The sequence below is a fragment of the Anneissia japonica genome, unplaced genomic scaffold, assembly GCF_011630105.1.
Source record: "Anneissia japonica isolate Jap-2015-1 unplaced genomic scaffold, ASM1163010v1 scaffold287854_len485379_cov200, whole genome shotgun sequence".
In the NCBI taxonomy this organism is placed as follows: domain Eukaryota; kingdom Metazoa; phylum Echinodermata; class Crinoidea; order Comatulida; family Comatulidae; genus Anneissia; species Anneissia japonica.
Window position 1 is genome coordinate 73,202 of NW_022732005.1, and position 26,135 is coordinate 99,336.

A 26,135-nucleotide genomic window follows, 5' to 3' on the forward strand; every position below is an offset into this window, starting at 1 on the left:
GCGCCCCCACTTGTACCGCTCAAGTGTACTACCGGCAACATATTACAACAAACTTACATGCGTCATTTGTACGTTATCGTCTAGGTGTATCTTCCCCAAACTACCAACCGTTGAGTCTGGTTCTACAATGTATAATAAAGAAGTTATAAACGCTAGAATGTTACCCCGATTTTGACAAGTATACTCGTCCCTGGCGCCATCAACAACACCCCGTTGGCGAGTATACTCGTCGCTGGCAGTCAACGTGTTAAAATTAGTCTTCTATGTAAATTAGTAAAATATGTATTTCAGTGTTTATTGAGACTTACAGCAGTGAAGAGGATTTAAGTGTTTGAAAACCAATTGAAGTTAAATTGAGGCATCTTCAAAAACTGTTAAGCTATTTTACTTTTGGGTAGAGCGCCCTCTATGATATAGTATGCTTATTAATTAGATGAAGTAGATCGATTGTTTATTAGATGTAATGAGGCGAGAGAATAGCTTTTGTTATTAGTTTTTCTTATTTTAAACTACTGTATTCTACCATTCCTCCTCAGACCAGTGGAATTGAATAAGCCATCTTAATGGGATTGTAGAAGAATAATGATACATTGACAAATAGTGACGCATTTTATTCATGGCAAATTTAGAAATTGGGCAAAAAACAGTGACGCCGTGAGGGGTGCTGTGTTAGGGGCTTAATCCTTCTGTCGGCCAAAATTTGCTAGATCACAAAAATGAAATGATAAACTTTCTTTGTTTGATAAGTATCTCAAGATATTCTTAATTCCTAAGATGACCTAATGAAGAGCCGAAATATTAAAGTCCAACATGACTATGTGCATATCTGTATTTGAAGTATATATTTTAATTCAATTATATGTATATATAACAGGGAGAAAACAGGCTTTGGTTAGAATGTTTTGTAAAATTTTTTAAATTTTGATATCGTTTAGTTTCTTTATTTCACTTTCACCAAAGGCAGTGGCAAGTAAAGTTTGTCAAGTGGGTGGAGCCCATGTTGGCATCATTTGAGCTACTCACCAAAGAAAATTTATAAATTCACCGGCCAATTTTTTTATTTTTTTTTTGTATGTTTTAAGTATTATTGTTTTAGCATAGTATCAGACATGTTTCTGACCAGTAATTTAAAAATACAAGTTGATGTCTATGCAAATAATGTTTAAATTTATACGATTATTGATGCGATCTATTAGTCCCAAATGAAAAAAAAAAAATATTAGTTTATCCCCCCCTATCTAGGCAAGAAAAGTGATGAGAGAGGGAGGATTTTTATTTTTATATTTTTCTAAAGCCAACTATCACCTTTAGGGTTATTTGCTGGTGCATTGACATTCAAAGTAAATTACATGATTGAGATATTATACAAACACTCTACTAACAACTTACACAATTTTTTTTTTAACTTCAATTTTTTTTTAAATACATTCAATACCATAGAAGACATGGGATGGGGGGGGGGGGGTGATAAGCAGACATGGGATGGGGGGGGGGGGTGATAAGCTAATCATTTTTTTATTGAACCTTAATTGGCAAAGAAGGTACTTTCAACACTTTTCAATTGAAATTCAAAAACTTCACAAAGGTACGTACCTACAGTAGGTATCAATTCATTCATGTAAGTATTCACAAAACAGACATATAAAAATAGATAGTCCAAATATGTATTGAGATTTTTAGCTGAACTCGGTATTATTAACAAGCCACTGAAATTTCAATCTGTAACCCAACTCTGCAAACAGCTTATAAGCACTGTTTGACCTTTGAGTAGGTTAAGTAGTTTTACCGATGTTATGATATAATTTATTGAGTTACATTGCTGGAATTTTATTCACAACTGATTAAAAAGTTGCATTCAGGAAACCTTCACAAAACTGTATAACAATCTTGAAATAGGAAAAGTTGAATTAATTGGGAAATATTCCCAGAGGATGCTCCAATCATGGAATTGATTTTCTCCCCCTGTTGAGAAATCTGTAGGACTTGTTTGTTTTGACTGCCTTTCCACCATAACTGGACCACCCCAATGAAGCTGCAGAAGATTACACATAAAACTTTGTTTCCTTTTAAGGGTTTTTACAGGTGTTGTTTGAAATAACGTTGAGAAGTATGTGTATTACATGATGTGAGAAAGTCAGGTGCAACATTACCAAATGTATTGACGATGAAGATGCAATATAAACATGAAGTACTTAACATGTTGATCTTGTTTTAAACTTTGACACTGATGTTAAAATGGCATGTAATTCACAAGTTATCTCTGTTTTTTTTTTGTATTATAAATGAATTATGTTGTTCTCATTACAGTGGTCTTAGATATACTATCTGTCATTAAACTGAATCAATTAAAACATTGAATTTTTTTCTTTAAATGATCAAATATTTTATCAACTTCTAATACAGATCGAAACAAAAAATGGTAAACAAAATTTACAAAAATTGTTTAATTTGATCACCAGTCCATATGAGAATATTACAGCAATACGTCCATTTTACGAACGTCGGTTTTACGAATAGTCGATTTTACAAATGGACTTTGCCCCTATGACATCATCATCAACCAATTATTACCATAAAAACTTTTTACAAAGTGATAATGTATATTTTTCTTTATAAAATCATATTTTGTTGAAGTTTATCAAAAGAGTTTGATCTTTTCTTCCATATCTGGTATAATAATCACTATATTAATGTAATAAACCTAACCAGAACAACGAACTACCAACGCAAGTGTCGTCGGATTGAGCGCACATGTTTACGATAAGTGTTGGGGTCAGCAACTTAATTGACATCGTTAATGCTAGATATGATCACACAATGCATGTAAACAACACAATTCGGTGACCGAAGAACATGATAAAAGATCCATAAAACATACAGACGCTTGAATAAGAGTTAAAATAATATTTTGTTAAGTGGAATGAATGCCAGCGATTAAAATAATTTGGTTATTATTTAAGGTAAATTTAGCTAGGCTCTAGCGCATTAGACCACGCTTTTGCACTCCAGGTCCGTGCTGGGCCTGGCCGCTGTCAGCCTGTCGGCGCTCAATGACAGGGGATAGCTAGGTCTAGGTACGGTATTGGAAACTGACAGCTGACCTAGTTTACACTCCTTGGTACTAAAGGATACGTAAAATGGACGTCTTACTGTACATAACATAACAGGAATAATATTTAAATTGATTTTTATATAAATTGGTTGGTAATTGGTGGTCAGAATTATGATTTTCAGTTGAAAGTTATATAATTTAAAGAAAGTTTAGTTTTAACTCGTCAGATTTATTTTTATTTGACATAATTTGAATTTCAAATGTCAGTATGTGTTTCAAGGTTCCCTTTGTAGAGTTCCCCCATTGTAGCTTCCCCCCTTGTTGGTATATATTTTTCACTTCACTTCTGTTTATCTCTGAAAAAGTGCAATCAATAATTGTACATCATTGCTTGACCTTCACTAATATTTTGCATATTATTTTGTTTTTCTCAATCGGTAGAAAATCTAGGACAGTTTATTAGTTCAGGCATTGTTGTTGAGTGGGTGACCTCTCCTGCACGATATAAGCCAACATGCCAAATTCCACAGTTTTACCGGATACATCGGCAACATCGTTTCAACGACAACTGGTGATATTTTCGGCCAAGTAGTACAAGCATACTGTCTCTGTTGATCCCTTCTACATATTTTGGAATTAACTATTTCCAACTCGACCAACAATTAGCAGGAATTATTGATAGTCATCTGTATTATATTGATATAGAATTATTATTCTTGTAGATAGTGTAGAATATTTTTTTGAATTTCACCTGAGTTCAATTATTTGATGGTCATGTGACTTTGTACACCGGGAAGTTACAGTATGCAGGGTAATTCCCAGCTGACCCTACCGCATCCTCTCCAAATGGTTCAACCGCAGTTTGGTCATCTTTGACAGCTCAATTTATTGCGCATCTATTATCTGCGACATAATAATAAACGGTCCTGTCCATTATTTTGATTTAGTGCCTTTTGCAGTGAGATAGTCAATGGTGCATGAGAGTGGTACAGAAGTCAGTTGACGTTATCATTAGTATCCTGGATGCAGCTACCATCCTAATAACTCTGTAAATCACTTTTCCCCCTTGGACTAAAAATATTTACAAACTGCAAATTTTGCCCCTTTTTTAAACCGGAGAAAAAAAATCTTAGTTTTAAAAAAACATAAACAGCTTCTTTTGAATTGTTTCTGCGATTATTTTTAAAGATAAAATGTTGAGATAGTAAACTGAAGTTCAATATTTGAGTTGGTTTCTTTGCATTTTTTTATCATCCAAATTAAGTTCCTGTACTTAAGGTTTCTCAATTTTAATGGTAAAAGATATTGATAGAAATATTTGTTAAATGACATTAGGACTATTTGCATTGACTTCATACATTTCATTTGAACCTACCAAGTACCCACTATTACAGGCAACTTGGGTTGTCAGTGTCCTGCCCAATCACACAAGCAAAACCTACAGCGATGGATTCAACCCCTGACCTGAAGGTGAATAAGCTGCACCACAACCACTGTGCCAAACCGCTCCCATTAATCAATGGAAGGTTAATTCTGGATTTCAAAGGGGAAATTATTTTAGATGGTTGCCCCTCTGATTTTCAGGGTTGTCTTGAAAAATTACCGGTATTTTATTTGCATGAGGTTGTGGGGTACAAAATATTTAGTACAATAACCCCTTATTCCTTGAATAAAAGCTGCTATTTTCATCAGCATTGATATTTTTTATATAATAAACTAATCTACTGAATCTTGCCCACATCTTGCCATGTGGTCATGTGTAGCCTATAATTCATGTATGACTAGGACAGTTAGTATAATATCATCTACTGTATTACACTCCTGGTGGAAGAAACGTAGTGATGAAATATATACCTAAACAGGTCTAGACATTTACTTGATTTTATTTACATCTCAAACATCTCATCCTGTTACATCTCAAAATAAACATTAACTGTTTTTTTTTCTGTGTGGACATTTTTTTATCTACCTCATAAAAATGAATAAGATGAAAGTGATGGTTTGAATTTTATTTAGATTTTCAGACATCAGAACATCTCATCATGTTTCATTTGACATTTTTCTATCTTCCTTAAAGGCGGAAGCCAATCAAAGTTTCCCAGCAAGACAATTTTTATTTACAGCAGGTCATGTAAACTTCTCTATTTAAATGGTCTTTTATCATCCCTTTGGACAGCACTGATGCTGATATCATTGCTTGATTTATAAGTTCTTTGTGTGCCTGAGCATTCTCCTTCTCATATATTGTACATTCATCTGTCAGACAATAGCAATACAGCTATACATATATGTCCTAGATTTAAACAGAGAAACTGATAAATTGTCCTGAATAAAACTGTACAGGATGATACATCTCACAATTGATCAACTGTAATTTGCTGTAGGCATTGCTTGTAAATCACCACTCCACTGAATTAATCAACTTGTCATATGAAATCAGGTTGACAAATCCTCTTTTTTTCTTATATTTGTATTGTTCACATCCTTTGATGTGCGAGAAGAAATCTGGAGTTTGTAGGATTCAAACAAAGCATCTTTACTATTTATCAAGCAATTAAAACTTAGTAGTTCACTAGTAAGCTACTAGTAGACATAATGAGAAGGCAATGTCACCCAACCTCCACAACTAAGTAGATTAATATTTTTACCTTATTTTATAAGAATGTTGTGGTTATCGGAACCATCAAAGCTCCGGATATTTGTAATTTTATTTTTTTACTCGGAGAACGACAGATAAAATTAGAAAGATTAGAACAAATTAATTTGAGGAAATGTTGTTTACAAATTGTTCACATTTTTCACTTCATATTTTAGTGCTAATAATATTCTATTGGAAGCAAGTCTTGATTTTATCTGTTATACTAACTCAGCATCGGGCTATGCATTCAAACATTAAACATATTTTAATATTCTGACTCATCCAGGAAAGCCAGTGTATGTTTGCTATGACTATATGAGGATCATGACTTTACCACATTAAGAATATCCTTTAAAAGGTCTGTAAAAGAATCATAGACAAAATTATGTCCATTGTGGTGTGAGTCTTTAGTTTATAGGGTGAGGGTGGGGAACCTGGTTACACATTTTCTAGAAAGGATTTCTCTGGAGATGCACTTTGATGTCAATGTAGCCACATAAATTATAATATTTTCTGAAGCATACAGTAGTTCATGCTAAGTATTTTTTGTGTTTTTACTAAAACTACTTAGTGTATCTTATGATATAAACTTATTTTTCTTCTCATATACAAATGCTTTGTTTTTCTTTTCTGTTTTTAATTTGATATGTCACCCTTAGTAGATATCCTTATGTGGAAGGATTACTATTAATTCATTGCCAGTTTTGATAAATAAATTTTGAAGTTTATGACAATTTATTTAACATCTAAATTTTGTTCTGTAAAGTCATGCTTGGGATGTCCTTGTTAAAATATTTCAAATCATGCAACAACACCAAAAATTATTGCTAGTGGCGGAAAACCAGCGAAAGAGTTTGAGAAAGTCCATATGCTTCGAGATGATATCATTTGTCCATGTGCCAAAATGATTGTCGGTGATTAATTGATGAAAGAAGAATTTCAAAAATTAATGAATCCTTCTGTTCACCTTGAATCTGACTGTGCTGGGATAATGTTTTCTGCTAGTAATTAGCTTTCTTCTTTTAGTCCCAAAATGGAATAGTCTTTATCTGGTAGGAGAAGACCATCCTTGAGGACACGGATGAATTTCTCAGGCAAACCTCTAGGCTAGAAACCTGATTGCAATGCAATTAAAATGTGTAAACACAACACTAGTTCAGTGTTCATATTTATCCTGATGTTTTAACTAAGCAGGTTGTATTATCTAATGCCTAGCAGCTAGGTGAAGGTAGAGAATAACATGTGCTGAATTGGGTAACCATTCAACAACTTTCTTCCACACCTCATTCTCATATGTCCAAAACAACATTGGCCCCTGTGGACAAGTCCAACAAGGTAACTCCTACTTTTTCAAAATATGGGTACAGGGGTTTACTGTCTTTATCCAACTTGGGACAGCAACTGGAAACCAAAACCGTGATAATTTAGGCTGCAGATAACGGTATTCTTGGCCCGCTTTGACCCCTGGCCTCAGTGTTCTCAAATCCATGTATCATTACCCATCCCAACAATATTTAATATTTGAGGTGTGATGGTAAACCAATGTTTCAACATAGTATGGCCATAGGCCAATGATTTAGTCAATTTCACCAGGCTGTAAAATCCTATGCGCTTACCTACTTGTCCAGATTATTAGCTGCCTCAGGGACGTGTCTTTAGGTTCACGGAGGAAGTTTGCGGAAAGGAAGTGCTGCAATGTTTTTCTGAAATTAGTTGGTGAAGGATTAGAGTGGACACAGCGTCATAGGAGAATGAAGGAATGCTGTAGGTAATGCCACCAATTCTGTTAATTGTTATCAGCATATTGTAGCCAATATTTTCACATCATTGCTCATTTATCGCGCTGTCTTCGCTAAAAAGTGGTTTACTCTTATGGGGACTGGTTTTCTTTCCTGTCGGAACTCCCTAATGTGTGTGTCCTATAAAATCGACATGCTTGACAAATAACAAATGCTGTACTTTATGAATCACTACAGTTTAAATATAATGCACACAAGGTGAACATAACATGCTGCGAGTGTTGGCTCAAAACTGGGCTGGGAGGAAACTTGTACAGGAATTTTTTCCCTATAGATCCATTATTTTTAGTTTCAATTGGATTTTCCTTGATTTTCATAACATTTAGTATGCAGTATTACTGTATACTATAAAGACTGTCAGTGCTAAAATTGAGGAACACTCAAAAATCGATAGTAACTCATAATTGCACAAAAAAGCGTATCAAAAATATTATATATTTAGAATACAAGCGCCAACACACACACTTTTTCATTATGAAGCATAGATAAATTATCTGTTAGTAAAACCTGGGAATACACATCATTGCACTTTTTTCCAATCCTGGATTGATAAGTGTAATGGCCCATGATAGGAGGTGTTGTTAATATTATTAGGATATTCATTCAGTCTACTCACTATAACTACTTAAAGTAAAGCTATTTAAAACACAACTGCTTAATGACAACCATTAAGATTTGTCAACTGTAAATTTGTGTTTTGGCTGTGTATGTTACAAAATGTCCTTGTCTCTGCAACGTCCATCTTTAAAGTCGATGTTAACAGTTTGCCAACTTTGCCAGTCCCTTAGGGTCCAATTCTCGTGAAATCGAAAGTTTCAACTCTCAATATATGAGGTGCCATGGCAGGCAGAATGTTGTTATCATCACAGCAACTTACTTGTTGTCTTCTGTTTTTCTTTGCGTCGCATGATTCACTGCATATCTGTACATTTAGCCGTAAAGACCGGCAACTTCTCAGAGCCGTTGTGCCATTGAGATTGCAGGTTCGAATCCCTTGGGGTTTACATTTCCTCTGTGGTAACCATCAATGGTGATTAGCTTATCAAAGTGCGTTGGTTTCCTATCTATTTTCTCCTTACGGAGAAGCGGATATTTGTCGTCTAGTGTGCCATGCTTTTAACTCAAATCACATTTTTAGAAATTCCTTTAGTAGGTTTCCGAATTTTACCTTTCTATTGTGTTTTATTAAATTGTTTTATAATGCTTCTCAAGTACTGTAATTAATTATGGTGCTTCTTTATTTTGAGGGGAATGAATTCATACTTAAGTGATAATATTTAGAATCATTTATGAAGTTGGAAATATATTGATTGCAATTTTTCTGAGATTAACCCATGGCCCAAAGATTAGAGGCAAATTTTAAAATATATCATTTTATATAGAACTTCATTTTAAAATTTAATGTCAATCATTTGTGCTTTTTATGCCTATAAAAAAAAAAAGTAGTTACATGATATGTATAAAGTTGAATATTTCTGTATAAATAAATTTGTTTTTTTCTGTTTTTATAGACACAACGATGTGTAAAACATCTCCATTCTTTAAATGAGAGTGAAAATTTGATCGCACAAGACATGAAATCTTTGTCACCGGAACAGGTTAGTTAAGTCATTTTAATTCCATTATATTTTTTTATTAATTAATTTTATTTATTTGGTATAGAAATGCTCAAAAAGAAAAAGTCTGATACACAAATTTGAGCCTAATGCTATTTACTAATAGCATTATATAACATTTAAGCATTGTTAAAAATGTCACAATTGTTAATTATGCAATTTTTTCGAATAAAGTGTTTAGTGGGGAAAGGTAAGGGAGTATACTACCAATGCTTTAAAGTCTCATCAGTCTGTCATGATGAGAACAATAATTGTTCTTTAATATTTAAATCTATTCATTAACATCAGAGGTCAATACAGGTAAAATATGTCAGCTTATAAGGTGTAATGATATAAGTTATTGATTTATTACGTATGTGGAATTGCCTATGAGTGGCGTAAGCAATATAATGTGTGTGTAATTTCATTTTCATTTGAACGCATTTTATGTTATGATAACCGTTGTTGTCAAGTGGTGGAACGCAGCATTAGTTTACATTAATCTAATTTCAGTCTATTTTAAGATGTCCTTATGGTATTCCTCAGCATTTATTTTGCTTCTTAAGTGGTATCATGTATTTGGAAAAACACTAGAAAACCTGGGTATGAATCAAACATGTTGTGATATCACCTGATGTTTATTTTCAAGATCAACCATATTGTTTATTTTTAAAATTATTGTACAAGTTGAAAGGAAATACTAGTCTAGAATTAAAGCAGTTAATGGATAATCCAATTCCCTATATTAGCATTATATTTCAGCCTAACAATTATTTAATCAAATATCAATGTTATTTTAGGTACTCTATGTATTAACAGTAATGTGAATTTTTCAACTAATCCCAAAAGAAATAATTATGTAGGCCACTGTAAGACCTTATTGTATAGAGAAATATTTACTTGTCAGATTGTTAATTTTGATGTATTTTTTTTTCAAATCATCATTTAACATCTAACCTATGGATCTCTGGGGTTGGCAAATGATGTAGTTTCTATCAGTACATTATTTTTTATGCATCTCAGAGACGTAGTTGAAGACAGGTGTCATCATTAATTCCAAGACACTTGGGCTCCTGTCGGAATACTGATGTAAATGCCGACAGCAACATTTATACAGCGCTTAATCATCTTGATTGACTCCTTCGCTGTACATCTGTCCAGCACTAGTTTTTTTTCGTTACAATCTGTCCCCCTATACAGATACAATTAGGATAATATTATTTATATTGCTCCAGAGAACAAAAAATAGGTAAACTACTTTAACAGATTATGATTATAGTCTCAATATAGACAAAGGATTTGTGTACAATGCATTGAATATGATAGGTGGAGAATAAAACATGTTTTACTTTTGTTGATTAATCATTCCATTTAAGATTGTTGGTTAAATCTACTTATGTAATGGATTAAAATTAAAACATCTAAACCTTTCTGAGCATGATTGAGCAGAGGATGAAGAGATGGTATTATAATGTTTTGACTGTAAATGATATATTGAAAAAAGAAAAAGGAAGGAAGGCCAAAAAGAAAGATGTTTTAGATACGTTAAAAATTGGAAGTTAAGGAGAAGTTTCAAGAAAAGCACAGAGATATAAGTGAAGTACCTGCAGTGTCGCATCACTTACTCATAATCGGAATTGCAGAAACATATACCCCTTTTACGCTGCAAGCAAAACTCCGGACACAACCAGGGATTTTGCAATACCTGGGCTAGAAACTCCCGAGTTGTGGTTGGTGTAAACGTAAAAAAATACAACGCGGGTTGCCAAACATCCCGAGATCGATGTGCGGGACGCATTCAGCATTGGACAACCCAGGTGCATTCCAGAGTCGTCAAAGTAAACAACACCAAATTCGATTCCGGAATTAGGCCTTACCTGGCACCTATCGCAGCTGTGATCAGGTAGGCCTAAACTTTGCTAGCAACGGGCTAGGCCTGGACACTTTCCAACTTAAACCCCCTGCGCAGTAAATGCCTACAAACCCAGCCAGTTTGTTTTACTATGTACCTGTGAATAACTTCTGGACAATCCAGGATGAACCTATATAACTACCTGGTAGGTACAGTAAAAAACAGGGACATTTCCATTTAATTAGTTGCACCTCAGTGTGTCTAACTGCACTTGATGTGACAAATTGGAAAAAACAACATTGATTTTAGCAAACAGGCAAGAGTTTCAACATCAAGTCAATATGGCGACCCTGACAAAGAAGTGACAACTTATGGTAAAGTATGATAACCACAACTAGAACATCATATTAAATATATCAACAAGTCCAAACCAACAAGAATGGCACTTATATTGCATCAGGATGTTCCAAACTAGAAGCACTCGGATCTACTTTAACTTTTAATTGCAGTATATAATAACATGGATATTGACAAGTAAACACTTATCAATAAATTTTTGTGAAAACGTGCCTCTGGACTGTATTGTGATGAAAGACATGTTTTAGAGGTCCCTCGAAGGAAGATGCTTGTTCGATATATTTGCAGTTGACACAATTTTTAACAAGCATTGACCTATATAATTGATTAGAGTAATCTTTCAACATGCCTGATAATTGTAACTCTCACCTCATGCTAGCTAAATTCTTAGGTAAATGTGTGAAAAATTAACATGCTATTGAATTAGATAAGTTACTCTTAAAATCAATCAATCTCCCATTTGTAATTTTTTTTTTATTGGTATTGCATTTCGTAAGTTTGGTAACTATTTAGGTTAGTTTTTTTTTTTAAAATTGTATGTTTGCTGAGTGTTTATATAAATGTTGGAACACATATAAGCACTTTCGTTAGCTGCACAATACTTTGCACATTACAGTTAAAATATTGTATTGAAAATTTTCAACACAGAATAATACATTTTAAGGTTATATTGTAATAACCTTGACAGACTATATAATCAATATTTGTGCACACATTTTTAATGATATATTTATGTATATAAGGGCATTTATTTTAATTTACTTATTAAACTTTTTATATAATACCTACCGGTATCTATATTTGAGTCGTGTTTGATTTTTTGAACTGTAGGACGATGAGGAAGGCGTGTGGGCATAAACTACTAATGATACATCACAGCTTTACTCATGGTACGATTAATGGCCTTCATTTGCTTTGCCCTCCCAGTATACCTCCCCTGTATACATATTTGCATGTTTTCCACCTGCATGTACGTTTTGTAAAGCTTTAGTTTCACCTGTATTCAGCTTTGTTTCTTCTAATGTTCCATCTTAAATCTTGTACTAAAAGAGTCAAACAATACCAGTATTTCAAATGCATTTAAGGTATCATCATGCAAAATAATTAAAATTACTTTACAGGGAACAGTTTTGTTCTCTGCTTAAAAATGAAAGTTAATGATATTATGGTACCTCTTTTGTATATCTCATGTACTAGTAATTTTTTCATAGAGAAACATTTTCAGGTTGATTGAATCTAAGACCCACTAATTAAATTATGATAATAATTATTAGATATAGATAAACAAATTATTATTGGTTTCCAATTGAAAAGTAGAAAATATTGTCCTCATAATCAACATATAAAATTATTCTCTTTCTGTGTACAGTAAACCCTTAAATTGGCTGGCAGAAAGACTTTCATACTAGCATCTCTAATATCTGCAAATACTGTTTTAAAGGCAGGTTCGGGAAAAAAAACCAAATTTTTATATGTTGTACAACTGATATTTCTAAGACACAAAAAGGGTGTTTGATGGGAAACCTGGGAACGGTTAGTGGAATTTAGATTTTTAATATGTAAAAACTGGGGGACAAAAGTGGCGTAACCACTCTTTTTTCAACCTTCCCCCAGTTCAAACATTCCCCTGTTTTTTGATCAATCACCCTTTTTGTGGTTTATGAAAATCAGTTAAATATAAAAAAATTTGTTAACCTCGGGAGTCTGGCTTTAATCTCGTTGCAAATCATAAATTACAAAATGTTTTTATTGATTGAGGGGAAATTTTTCCCAATTTTTACAGTATCTTCAAATTCTGACAGGATGAGAAGAAGAATTGACCCTGATTTTGAACTTACTCATACTTAATATTAGATGCCTGTAACTGCATGACCTTGTATCCTATTATTAATTTACTACACAAAATGTTTTTAGATGTTTCGGATGCATGTTTATTGTTGTGGATATTTTCACCTGCTTTGGTTGTTCGTTTTGTCAGTTCAGTGTTAAATAGTCTCTGTTTTAGATTAATGTATTATTTATTTTATGAAAATTGCGTTTTTAGAAATAAAGGTTTAGTTTAGCGTGACTACATTTGATGGTCATTTGATATCGTCTTGATTACAGTGATTAGTATTTGTTATTTCCTCCTTTTTCCTTGACTAATCTTTATAATTGTTGATGTTATCAGTGTCGAATGACATCCCTGGCATACCTCCTTGCCCCTAATTTCTTGCCACATTAAATTGGCAAAGGTTACGTTTGTAAGTGATACATTTGGTATTTTTTAGGCTCACTTTTTAATAACTTCAAATGTATTTTAAAATTTCCTGTTGTATAATTACTATTTGAATGTATTTATATAACAATTTCGTAGCTTAATTACTAATGTATATAACAATTTCCTATTGTAATTATTTAAATGTAGGCATATAACAATTTCCTATTCAATAATGATTAATCCAATTTTTTAACTGACTGTGTATTGATTTAATTGCTTTATTTTCTCTTTTCTGTAGCGATGTTTTATGGTCTTTTTTACTTCCCCGAATGTTGTCCTGGGTTCTGCTTTTCCTGTGCATGGAGTACTTGGACAGGAATACTTGTACTGTAGTTTTTCCATCTGCTGTTATGACAAATAACTTAAAATTCATTTTGTAACCATCAAAGTACTTTCTTCAACAATATTCATTGCGTCAAGAAATACTTGTCAATTCTGTTGGTATCCCCTTGGGGGAATTACCCCTCACGTGATTTAATAGTTTTTTAAAGACCAATTTTTTCAAAGCCAGGAAGTGGACATACTTCTGCTCCAGCATTTTGGCAGCTGCAGGACATCCTTGCAATCCACCAATGAGCGAAATAGCAGTTTGAGCCAAACATATGACCAAATGATTCTCTGTTGCCATGAATGTATTCCATGCCCCGTATTGCCACACAGTACAAAATCAGTTTTCCGAAAAAAGCACTTGGTATGCACTGGTGGTTCCCCCATTTTGCAAGAGAAGTCCCCTTAACCCTGTACGGCTACCTTGACATTGCCACTGGATCCCCTTGTTGGACCGCTTAGCTTCTTATTCTTAAATGCTGCACCGTATTTGAAAATTATACTAAACTTGTGGCATTACCATACCCTGATGTTTTATTTATGCGCATATAATTATGTCATCCATGTTTGCCTGTTGGAAATTAAAACATTCTGACTGGCCATCGTGCATTAACTTGTTACTGAGCTCGCTGGTGGATAGAGGGAAGATGTGAGATTAGTGACGGATTCAAAGAAGCCCCCTTCCACAAAATTTTTAAAAAAAATAAAAAATAAAAAAAAAATTACATTCAAATTTTAAGTCTGGAAGTGCCATTTCCGGCCATTTAGAAGTGACATAATCGTAAATTTTCTTTTCTCATCCAAACCATGGTGGGGCTGAAGTGGTATAGACCCTCCATCTGTTGAGCTCTTCCCTGGGCCCTCTAATTCAAATTCCTGGGTCCGCCACTGGAGGTACCGCATAAAATCTAAGAAGCATTTCGATGCGACTTTAGTTTTGCTGTATGTATATGTACTGGTACTATTCGCCTGGCTGCTTATATTTTCCAGATGATAATATGATAATGGACTTTTTTGCCAAGCCTTGAATAATTGTTGCAAAGGTTTGTTGTAGACCCCTTAATATCAGTTCCCCATTAATTTCATCAAATAGATTTCAATTAAATATATAAATTGTAAAACATACGCAAACATGTGTGTTTGTGGGATACGCGCGTATTCCTAGGGTTCTGATTGGTCAGTTTTTAATATTAATTGACACTCTAGAATGGCCTATTTTAATGATGTGTTAAGGAACAATTGGGTTGGGCTGGATGCGCTATCAGATCAAAATAACACATTGTCAGAGCATGGAGGTATAAAAATACCTCCATGGTCATAGGAAGGGATTGTCGGAATCAGAAGAAATATATGGGAAAGTAATGATACTGATAATCACCTAAGAAAAGAATCTGGTTAAAAGCCAAGATGGAAGGAGTAAGATAATCAGAATTTAAGAACAGTAATGATGATCATCTAATATTTGGCCCATACCAACATATTGAACACCTCAGTGGCATAATGATGGGGCCGGGGCCCTGTGTATTTCTGAAACGGGGGGGGGGGCCTTTTTGGGTCCCGGTCACCAACCGGGGCCCTGTGTATTTCTGAAACGGGGGGGGGGGCCTTTTTGGGTCCCGGTCACCAATTCCATCGTGGGATTTTAGGTGTGCATTGTTATCCTAAATTTTTTTTTTACGACGAATAAATAATATAATATGCATCCAGAAAATTGAGGCCAGGGAGGGACAGTTGGAAGAGTCTATACCACCTCAGACCCACCATGGTTGGGGCTGAGGTAAGAAAATTTATGAATATGGCCGGAAATGGCATTTCACAGACAAAATTATGAATTTTCTTTTTATCTCCAGTTAAAAAATATTTTGTCAAATTTAGTGGGGCCCAGGCCGGCATCTCCTCCTCCCCCACACTCATTATTCCGCCACTGGATATAATATATGTCCTACAGTCGATTTCAGACACACATTATGCCGTTGCCCTTTTGGGGCTGAGATAAGAAAATGTATTACTATGTGCCGGAAATGGCACTCACAGACTTCAAATTGTGAATATAATTTTCTTTTTATCTCCATTTTAATTTTTTTTTTTTGATAAATTTGGTGGGGTCCCGGGCCTAGAGGGGGGCCCGACGGGCCCCTTCTCTTTAATCATTATAATATAATATGCCCTACAGTCGATTTCAGAGACACATTATGGTTTTATTTATCAAACAAATTCCTTTTGGTCAGGGTGCTATATCGAGGCCCCCTAGAATTCGGGGGCCCTGCAGACCACCGCATAAGAGCACATAGGTGTTACACCACTGGAACACCTGTTGGCAATTGATATGCTAGTAATTAATTTTTAGAAAGTCTCCAATTTGGGAAACTAGTTCAGACAACATCAAACGAAATTTAAAGTTCCACCAACACTCAATAGGGAAACCCATTATACCCCTACACTTTTGGAGTCCTAGGAGGTCGGCTTCACCCTCCAGAAACACAACCTGAACCTCAGCGCATCTTTCAGCAAGCCTTTATTTCAGATAAAGATTTATTATAATTCTTTTTTTCTCCAAAATATCTATAACCCGAAATCTAAGCTTTAACATCTTGTATATTGTCTGAGACAATTTTCTTGAGATAGGCTATTGTTTACTAGTCCTATAAATAATCGTCTGGCTGTGTGCATCATTCACTCTTTTAGTGTGTTTGTCATTCCTTTTCAATATATGCATGCCACCTGAGACATCCCCAACAATAATCACATGCGCTTAACCGTTTCTCTCATATTTTATTCACAGTTAGCTTTGATCTTGTTAATATTCTGAAAACACCCTGGCTGATCTATTTATAGAACATGACTGTCTCGTAGCTTCGTTTTATGTAGGACTATCAATATGAATTGACGATTTCATACTGTAGGAACAGTGTTCTGTCGTCCCATGGAGTGTTCGAATCGATATGCTGGTCATTTTCTGAGGCTTTTTAAAATGGTCCCATCTTCACTTGGGCTCTGAAGCAACCCAGATGTGTGGCGTTTGTACGCCAGACCTTCTACATGAAGTCAAACATGGTCGTATTGATTCGAACATGTTTTAGGCAGGAAATTTAATCAACTTTTCCAGCAGCTGTCCGTGGAAGGGAAATAGCGTACAGCGACAAGTGATACATAGTGTGTTGAATTATTCGATATGAATTATGCTCGGATACTATTCTGTAACACCTTGTTTTTCCAATATGTCCTTGTTTACAAATATTTACTTTTAGGCACATTTCTGCTGTGGGTAATAAATTGTTCATGGTTATCCTTTCGTGGTTTTCCTATGTATGGTTATGCCAAACCACTCATTGTCTTTCGATTTTTTTTTGTATATTATCAAGAATTTCAAAATTCACATCGAGTTTACGTAGGCCTTATCAGTAATTTAGATTGATGCGTTGGTGTTTTAAAATAATTGTTGTTTCATACTTCCAGGCTTTACATTTCGTTAAGTTGTCCAGTACAATAGAACTGTCATCGCTAAAAGATTTGTGCATTCCCAACGAGTGCATCGTTTTTGGTATTGTGTCTAACCTCTGAAATTTTTAACTTTTTGCGGTCGAAAATGAAACATTTACTTAGATTGGCCTATCATGTGCCAAGCTAAAAAATCAATGTTGTAAAATCGATAAGCGTTTGCCCTAGTTTACTTCCGTTTAGACAAGCAGGAAATGTTTTAACCTCTTAATATATTTTTGACATTTATCAGACATCTAATTAGAATGGTATACAATCAGTAACACTTGCCATATTTAGTGTCTAAATCTAATTTGTTCTTGATAACTTTTAGCATATTTTATTGTCGCCACATCATGTTTATTTTAATTTTAGAATTGAAGTTCTAAGGGTTATTATTTCATCACGATATGCATTGAACACCTGTTGTGATGTCTGGCCTACCCCACTCATTGTAGCAACGTATCAACTGAAATATTGCCCTAATTAGATAACGCAGTAAACTGTGGCCATCAACCTGAAACATGTCCACAACATTATTGGCCATTATTGGTCATTTATTTCGTCAAAGAAATGCCATTATGATAGGCATTTTCAGTCGTTTAATTTACGCCGCCAACACAAACAACTTCCCATATTATTATCTCATCTCATTTGGAATGCCGAATTTCCGAGGTGAGGATAGGAATTTTAAATATTTAAAAGCATATTTTCGTTCTGAGTATCCGTTACATAGTGTGGTAATTACTTCAGTCAACGACTTCATGAACGTTTACCGTATTAAAATATCAATAAAAAAAAATCAAAGTCAATAGAATTGCTCCCTGTCACGTACCAGTACCCCAAACGAGTAGTTGCAGCAAACTTCAATTAATTCCCGAAGTGGTGGCTGGATATAATTTACAATATTTTGAGACAAAAAAGTTGGTCAACGCTTATTGGTGATTGTCGTACACATAATATATGTTGCACTTCATACGGCAACTGAATAAGCATTGATGTACCCTTGTGACCTGGGTTACAAGACGTAGCAAAGGAAACCGTCAGCTACAATTTAACTCAAGTAGCAACACAAACTTTTTTTTATTCCGAACCAAACTCTTGCTGTTATTCCTCGTAATGTGAAAGTGTTCCATTATTAACATAGCGTGTTTTTCTCTTTTTTTATTTGCTTGTATTTAACGAATGGAACACATGTAGTCACAAGTTTTACATATTTTTATCTTGCTTTATGTACTGTAGTGTCATTATCAATAGCATATCAACAGCACGTTACTTTCCACTTGCAGGATGACATCAACTCTGTGATGCTCTATGAACTAAATCACAATATGGGACTCGGAGAGTTGAGTTGTTTTAACCTTGAGAAAAAAACCTGGCCTTAACTGGATTTGAACCCAGGTCTGTGGGTTGAAGGATAAGCATTTGACCATGAAGCTACAGCTCCACTGAACCTTGAATTACTGCCTCTGCTGCCACAGTCACGAATTGAGACTTGGCCAAGCTACCTCAATTCCAATCACGAATTGTGACTTGGCCAGACTACCTAAATTCTATCATCCTTGGGTTGCAATTTCCTCCAATAAACAAAGCGAATCTGGGATCATTTTCAAAACAACAACGAAATCTTACAGAACATTTTTTAATTTGCTTTGAAGTCGATAGTGTAACCTTAAAAATCGAATAACGATATCCTTTCTGACGTCCATTGGTATTAAATATGTATTGTCCCCTAAAAATAGCAAAAAGAATCCTGAAAATCATTTAAACATGAATGTGGAATATAGTGTATTAAAAATCTTTTTTAAGCCATGATTGTACCTAAAAAAATGATAGAAACACTTTTAACGAAAATGTGGTAACCAAAGGGATCTGTGGTGTTAACTTATGGGAAACCATGCAATGGCTACGATGATGAAATGGTTGGAACAACTTGTATAGTAGCAGGAAATGGGCCTTTTAAATTGTGAAAGACCGCACACCTCTACCCAAATGATCGACCCTTATAAAGGTTTTAATTTACTAAGCCTACACAAGACACCTAATTTAGTTTAGTTTATTGTAGTAAAGTTATCAATGGCATTCAGTCCACAGATGTGTTGATATACCTTGCCCCGATCAATGTTACCGTATCGGATTCATATCTACATATAGATCAGGAAGGTGAATTGTTATCTGATATTAAATTTAGATATTGTTGACTTGCACAATTGATCCGGTCTTAAAACGTGCTTCGTGCAGATTCTTAACATTGCTGGTATGGGTCAAATAGTGTCGAAATACAATGACAAGATGGTCATCTGTTAAAGAACCGCAGGGCATACAGGTGGACAAATGTTGCCCTCCCTAGTGGCCACTGTGTGGTCATGGTATGAAAGGCCATTTCATTTTGCCTGCAAACTTCACCTCCTCTCGGGAATATTTATACAAATCAGAGAAATAATAGCTGCACTTGTAAAGACCGGAGTGGCGTGTCAAACGACATATTAATGATAGGTCAAGTAATCATCCTGCCCTGTGGGTCTGGTCATCTGGTCAATTCTTAGCTCCGGACAAATTGCCAAATAAAATGGATTTGAATTATTCGTCAACAGCTCAATTTTATTAATGCTCTAATAATTATAATCGTTATTCGATTAAATGCTTCCTGCAAAAGTTCCCCCGGTCTCTTCAGACAACTTTAGCATTTGTACTTGACTGATGTCTTATCACCTGACAGTTAATGAACAACAAAAATTCTACACATCTTGATTGAGTACCGTGTCATAGAACGTTGGCGATCACAATTCTCAGACTCTGGTCGCTACAAAAATCTCAAACTCTCTGATGTTCAACAGCTTGACCTCCTCATGAAATTTAGCCTAGGTCTACTGCTACCTCTCTTCCCCGCGATGTATCCTGTTAGTGTGTTTATTCAAGGGGGTTTTTTTTCTTATAAGATCGGACCCAGAAATTCTAGCTGTGTTCACACGTACAAGTAAATTATTCTTGTATTGCTAGTCAAAATATTTGATTCGATCATTGTATCTACTTAGGTTAATGTGCCTATGTTAAGCCAAGTAGTCAATTTTAATAAACATTAAAAAATATTTCTGCGTTTTTACTTGTAGTATTTTGTCTTGATCTGTGGCATACCGATATATACAGTACACTGTATACTTGAAATGAAGTCGTTGATTGTCTATTTAATCCTCTTATTTTGTTTGCATAACGTTTGACTTGATGTCTTGCTTATTAATCGAATCCGTTTAATTTCGAGCCAAATCGTCTAGAATATAGGATATATTCTGTAGAGGAATTTATCATTAGGAAACATCGAATTAGTTGAAATCCTGTGGCATTTTGTAGCATTCGTTATGTCTTATTATAGCAAGTAGTATATTTATTTGATGAGCCAAGTAAAGCCGATCAAGGAAACTGTCGTATTCCTAATTAACATGTTTAATTTTGCCAGATTCAATGATGCACATAGGAGCACATTACTTCCTTCTTGAATCAGTTCATAATTGAAGAAGCTGATATATAATGTTTAGGTCTATGTAAGGAAACATAAGTACTTATAGACAAAATAATATCATTTCAAAATATGTTTATAGCCTGTCAAAAGTCTTTGAACAAGTCTATATTTAGTTCAATCCAATCTATTATTTGACAAACTTTGACATCAAAAACGAATACAAGATACTTAAGAAAGTAATCTTCAATAAATAGTTCTTCTGTGCAAAGACTGATTTTTTTAGGGCCTACATCTCAATTGCTGAAGAATGCTAGAGTAAAAACGATGTAGTGATTGGGCGTATGGTGGAAAAATATTGGAGTAACTGATCCCTGTGAAAGCATTGCTATGCATGTGTTAAGTATTGAAATCAGGTCCGTGAGATTTAAAAGTACAGTATTCATTTGTATCATCACTGAAATTAATTGATATTTCCTGGATCCTGATTAGGCGTAAATTAGAGAATTTCGTGCTTTTATTTTTATTTTGGCGACAATAAATACTTTATAACTGACAAGTTGATATCATCGGTAACGCGTTCGAACACCCTGATTGGCCTGTCAGCACCTGCTTTGTACGATATCGAACATTGTCAGCAAACTCGCCACCCGATACGAACTATCTCACCTGTATTTTGATACAACCATGTGCCGTCATGTTGAGCGAATTATTGGAGTGATATTGCATCCAATATGTGCACATCTCAGTGCAAATGTTGCTAATCTACCTCAGTGTGGTGCTGTTGGTCATTCTGATGAAGCCAGTCCATCTGTTGATTTGACGTCGTTTCCAGTTAGTAAGATAAATGTCAGTGGTGAAAGTTAGGCCACAGTAGATGAGGTGATTAGATATAGATACACTATGATTAACATCTGGAAATATAATATTCTATTAGGACCTTTAATTACCACTGTTACACTTCTCCAATTGTTGACACAATTGAAGAACGTAAAAAGTCCGAATAAAGTATGTACGGTACTTTACAGTAATTTATACTAAAAATATTCAAATGATCAACATAAATTCTTTAATACATTGTGTTGAGTTAAGATAGGTTACTTATTGTTTTGAACTAAAATTCGTAATCTATGTTTATCGTCAGCAGTTAGTGTTGCTTTGTATGTGTCGTAGGTCTAAATGTCACAAAATGTGATGTCGTGGCCAAACCTGCTGTCGTTGTTGTTAAGTGGTTCTGATAAACATCTTTGTAGTATTGATGTCGTTTACAAATTGTTGTATTGTGGCTAACCTTGATATTGATATATATTTCCTTTTCCTATATAACTATTCCCGCAAATTGGTATTGTGCGCTGGTGTTACATTGCTCTTGTACAGATACATGGTGCTAGTGTGAAGAACACTTTACGGAAAGTTTTAAGATATAATTAAAGAATTGATAATTAAAGACAGCGAACATAAAATTTTTTTTTTCCTGGAGTTGATGAGTAATCATGTGTACAAATTTGTATACATTTACTTACGTTTTTATATCAAATTTTAATGTTTTTCTAGGCTGTGATTACTGTCGGAGATATACAAAGTGTTACTCTATAGACCAAAAGAAGTTGAAGGAGCCAACGATGATGGAAAACGAAGCGGAGCGAAGGGAACGGGTTTGCAAAGGAACAGTTTATTGGTTTATAATGCAGAATGAACGAAGAAATGCATCATTACATGCAATAAGATCGTGTTTCGCGTATTAGCTCAAATATAATTATTATCGGTAACGTGTAACATATGATTTTCTTTAGGAAATGGTTTCAGCATAGGCCCTACTTGAAATGGGCGATAATTTGATAGATAATTCCCGCTTGCTATCAATTATTCAAATGCCGTTAGATCGGTTTAAAGCAAACATAATGCAGCTGTGTTGTATTTCATCAAACAGTTTTTACTTGTATTTTATGTTCGTGAAAATTAGTGGGTAATGTAATGCGTTTTCAAGTAGCTGCAACTGCAGTAATCTCAGGTTGAACGAAACATCTCTTCCAAAAAAAAATTAGCGTGTTTGTTGCCGTTAGTGTGTTTATTTATAATGATTTATTAAAATCAGTGTTGTAAAAACGTTAAAATTGTTTCGGCGTAAAGACTCAATGTTTCCGAATGGTGAAAACGAATGAGCATGCGGTGGTTCAACACGATCGTCGAGCACGAATATCTTCGTAAATTATATGCCAATATCGTATTTGGAAATAAAACAAGATATCGTAAATTAATTCAAAGTTAAATAATTCGGCTGCATTTTAGAAGATTCTAGAATTCGTAATGTATTAGCTTTGTGGGAGATTGAAGAAAATATATGTTCATTTTAGTTAGGATCCAAACGGTTGATATCGGAGATGGTATCTCGGGTATTTAACAAAATTTTTAAATAAGCGCACAAAAAGTGTTCAGTCCAAATCAATTCGTACCCAATTTTAGATGTTAATTACCATCAACGGGTTCGTTTTATGATATTATTCATAACAACAATTATTGATGAATTTATACTGCATGCAATTGACATATTTTAATCGTTTTGTTTAAAGTCTAATTTTGTTTGTGTTATAAGTTGTGCCTTAAAATATCTAGACAATATTAAGATTGTACTTGAGCATGGTGTGCTTTTTAACGTGCATAAAAATATAACGTGAGTTGGATGTAAATGGTCTGAAATAGGCCTACTCCATTTTAAACTGGTTGGTATTCGGCCTTCTAAGTTAGTCATAATAATGTATTATAATTTAGTTCCTTATATTATTGGGTATAGATACTTGTAGATATAGAGTGATTGTCCAATACTGTATATGTTTATAAAGATCTACCATACCAAAGCTTATATGTATTATATGTAAGATTAGAACTAGCAAGAGTAATCGCCTATAGAAGAAGTGCAATGGAACGGGTTCGGGTTGAAACTGTGACGTAATGATCCTGTTGTTAAATACATCAAACCCACTGCCGGCCAGTTGTGGGTTTGCTAACTTTCTCTTTTCGCGTCGATGCATTTTCTGAGTGATGTTTATCAACAAAGCATGGCAAAAATTCATGAGAATTTTGCATTTTAGTTTGATTTTGTATCGATAACAGCAAATTAATATATCGGTCTAGGCCTTTACCAGCCTACCAATGAATGCTTTGTAGCAGTTTTGTGTGGGGACGGTAGTCCTAGGTCTATCAAGTCGTCTTATGTCAATTGAGAGTGGCTGAAGACAATTTTATAGGCCTCTATGAACGGTAATATAAATTACTTTGAACTACTTAATCAGAATTAATCAGTATATTAATTTGCTTGCCTATGCCCTGCGTTTGATAGTTAAAAATCGTATTAAAGTTACCAAATGCTTGCGGTAACGCCCTATAGAATTTCAAGTAGATGTGGGCCTATAAATGCCAGATTGTTTTAAAAATGTAGAAAACAAGCCTCAATATACAAAGAGAGTGAGTTGTTGCAATTATAAAGCAAAATGCGGTGTACATTGCTTATTCATAGCTTTCCTTTTCAGCAACAACTTTAGATAGTGCAGCTCAGATTTTAATACCTAAAAATATAACTTTTACATTCATTCGGATGTAACAATTTTATTTGATTTTGTTACTCAAACACTTGTTTTTCTTTGTGCTGATTTTTGTATGTTTTGATACTTTAAGTGTTTATCAGCGATTTATATTTGAATGAAGGTGGCGTCAGATTTTTCTTTTTGTATGTAACTCGACTTATTTGATCGCATTTTAGGCATACGAATACTGGAATTGATGTTTTATTGTCTTGCGTATATCAGTATTAAAAGTATAATTTTGTGTATACCCCTTCTTGCCCACCTTCTGAATGTCGTAGTGGTGGAATTAGCTACCGTATCTTTTAAATTTGCATGTATTTATTGTAATCAGAAACAAAGTTTCTGTGATGGTTTTGTTTTGTTTTTTTTTTCAAAATTGTGTATTTTACGGGCTATAACTTGAATTCACCTATTAAATTAATGTTCAAGTGCGCCCTCACTAATCATTACGCCAATGCTGTAACGAATAGATGTATTACCGGCTAAATATACAGAACACTGCCCCTTTTTTGGAAGTAGACATTCTACTGTAGGTATACGGCAAACATTTCAAACAATTAATGTAAAACTTTCTCATTTGTATAGCTGCTTGTGTTAAAATAATAGTTAATTTGATCCGCATATTATTGAAGTTTTTATATAAGTTAAGTTTTACGAATTTATGAACTTTAATTCCATGGGTGCTCTTGCGTTGCAATGTGATTTTTATATTAAACATAATTATGTGTTCTCTCTTAACTTTCTATAGTCCTAGTTGAATACAAACATTTCAACCCAAAGTAAGGGTTTAGGTACTGTACATCCAGATATAGATATCCAGTTGTATTTATTTCAAATGGTAGAAGGCCATAAGTCTACCATTATATACATTCTTACTTAGTACCAATAAATTATACTGTATTACATGTTACTTCATTCTGTACTGTTCAGTAAATTGTACGTTTCCAATCGAATTAGTAACAATCTTTTTATGAAAACTTCCATATTCATGATGATGAGGATGATATTGATGATATGACAATGATGTTGACGATAACGATGGCGACGGTGATGATGATTGAAATGAATGATGATAATGACCTGGATGACAATAGCGGACCGTCTTTAGTTTGTTTCCATGAGCATTGTTTACTTGGGCTCATTTGGATGAGGACAACTACGGTACCAGTAGGTCCTCGTCCGTAGATTCTTAAATCTGTACTTCACTCGATCGTAGTTTTTTCTTAACCCATGCACTAATTGGTGAACCAGATTCGATGCTGTGCAATTGATGATGTAGGTGCGAAATTTTGTTTCTGAAATCAAATTTTTGATTTGAATTGATTCTCGCCATTGGACTGAAAAAACAATAAATTAATCACCTCAGAGATGACGACTGCGTGCTATGTGACGAATTCCAGTTGGGCTTTTTTCACCGCACATTTGCAACGCTATCAAAATGTTTAGTTACCGAGTGTTGACGAATTACGTGTTGGTAATATCCAATTCACGTGCTGTTGGAGAAATTACACCGAACCGCCAATAAGCACATGGTCTCGGTGTGTTTATTATCTCTGGAAATACAGTTAATCTCGCATCTCTGCAGGGTTAGATATTGTTTATTATCGTGCAAAGTCGAAACATTTCTTGTTACAGTTTATGATACGTATCTTAGTCGACCCTCTTAGTATATTCTAACCCTGCAAACAAACCCGACCCATTGGAACGTAAGTGACTGGCCCCAGAGTAGCATGATCATCGCCG

The 26,135-nt window shown here is 34.4% G+C and overlaps 1 protein-coding gene across 1 annotated transcript in view; it reads left to right on the forward strand.

Annotated features, from left to right (window-relative positions):
* The window catches only part of LOC117115538 (ELKS/Rab6-interacting/CAST family member 1-like), a 77,597-nt gene extending 52,295 nt beyond the window's left edge, over positions 1 to 25,302 (forward strand). The window contains exons 18-19 of the mRNA XM_033259378.1: positions 9,001 to 9,087; positions 22,366 to 25,302. Of these exons, the coding sequence (XP_033115269.1) occupies positions 9,001 to 9,087; positions 22,366 to 22,407 (129 nt within the window). The 3' untranslated portion in view covers positions 22,408 to 25,302. The remainder of the gene's footprint in view (positions 1 to 9,000; positions 9,088 to 22,365) is intronic.
* Positions 25,303 to 26,135: the final 833 nt, after the last annotated feature.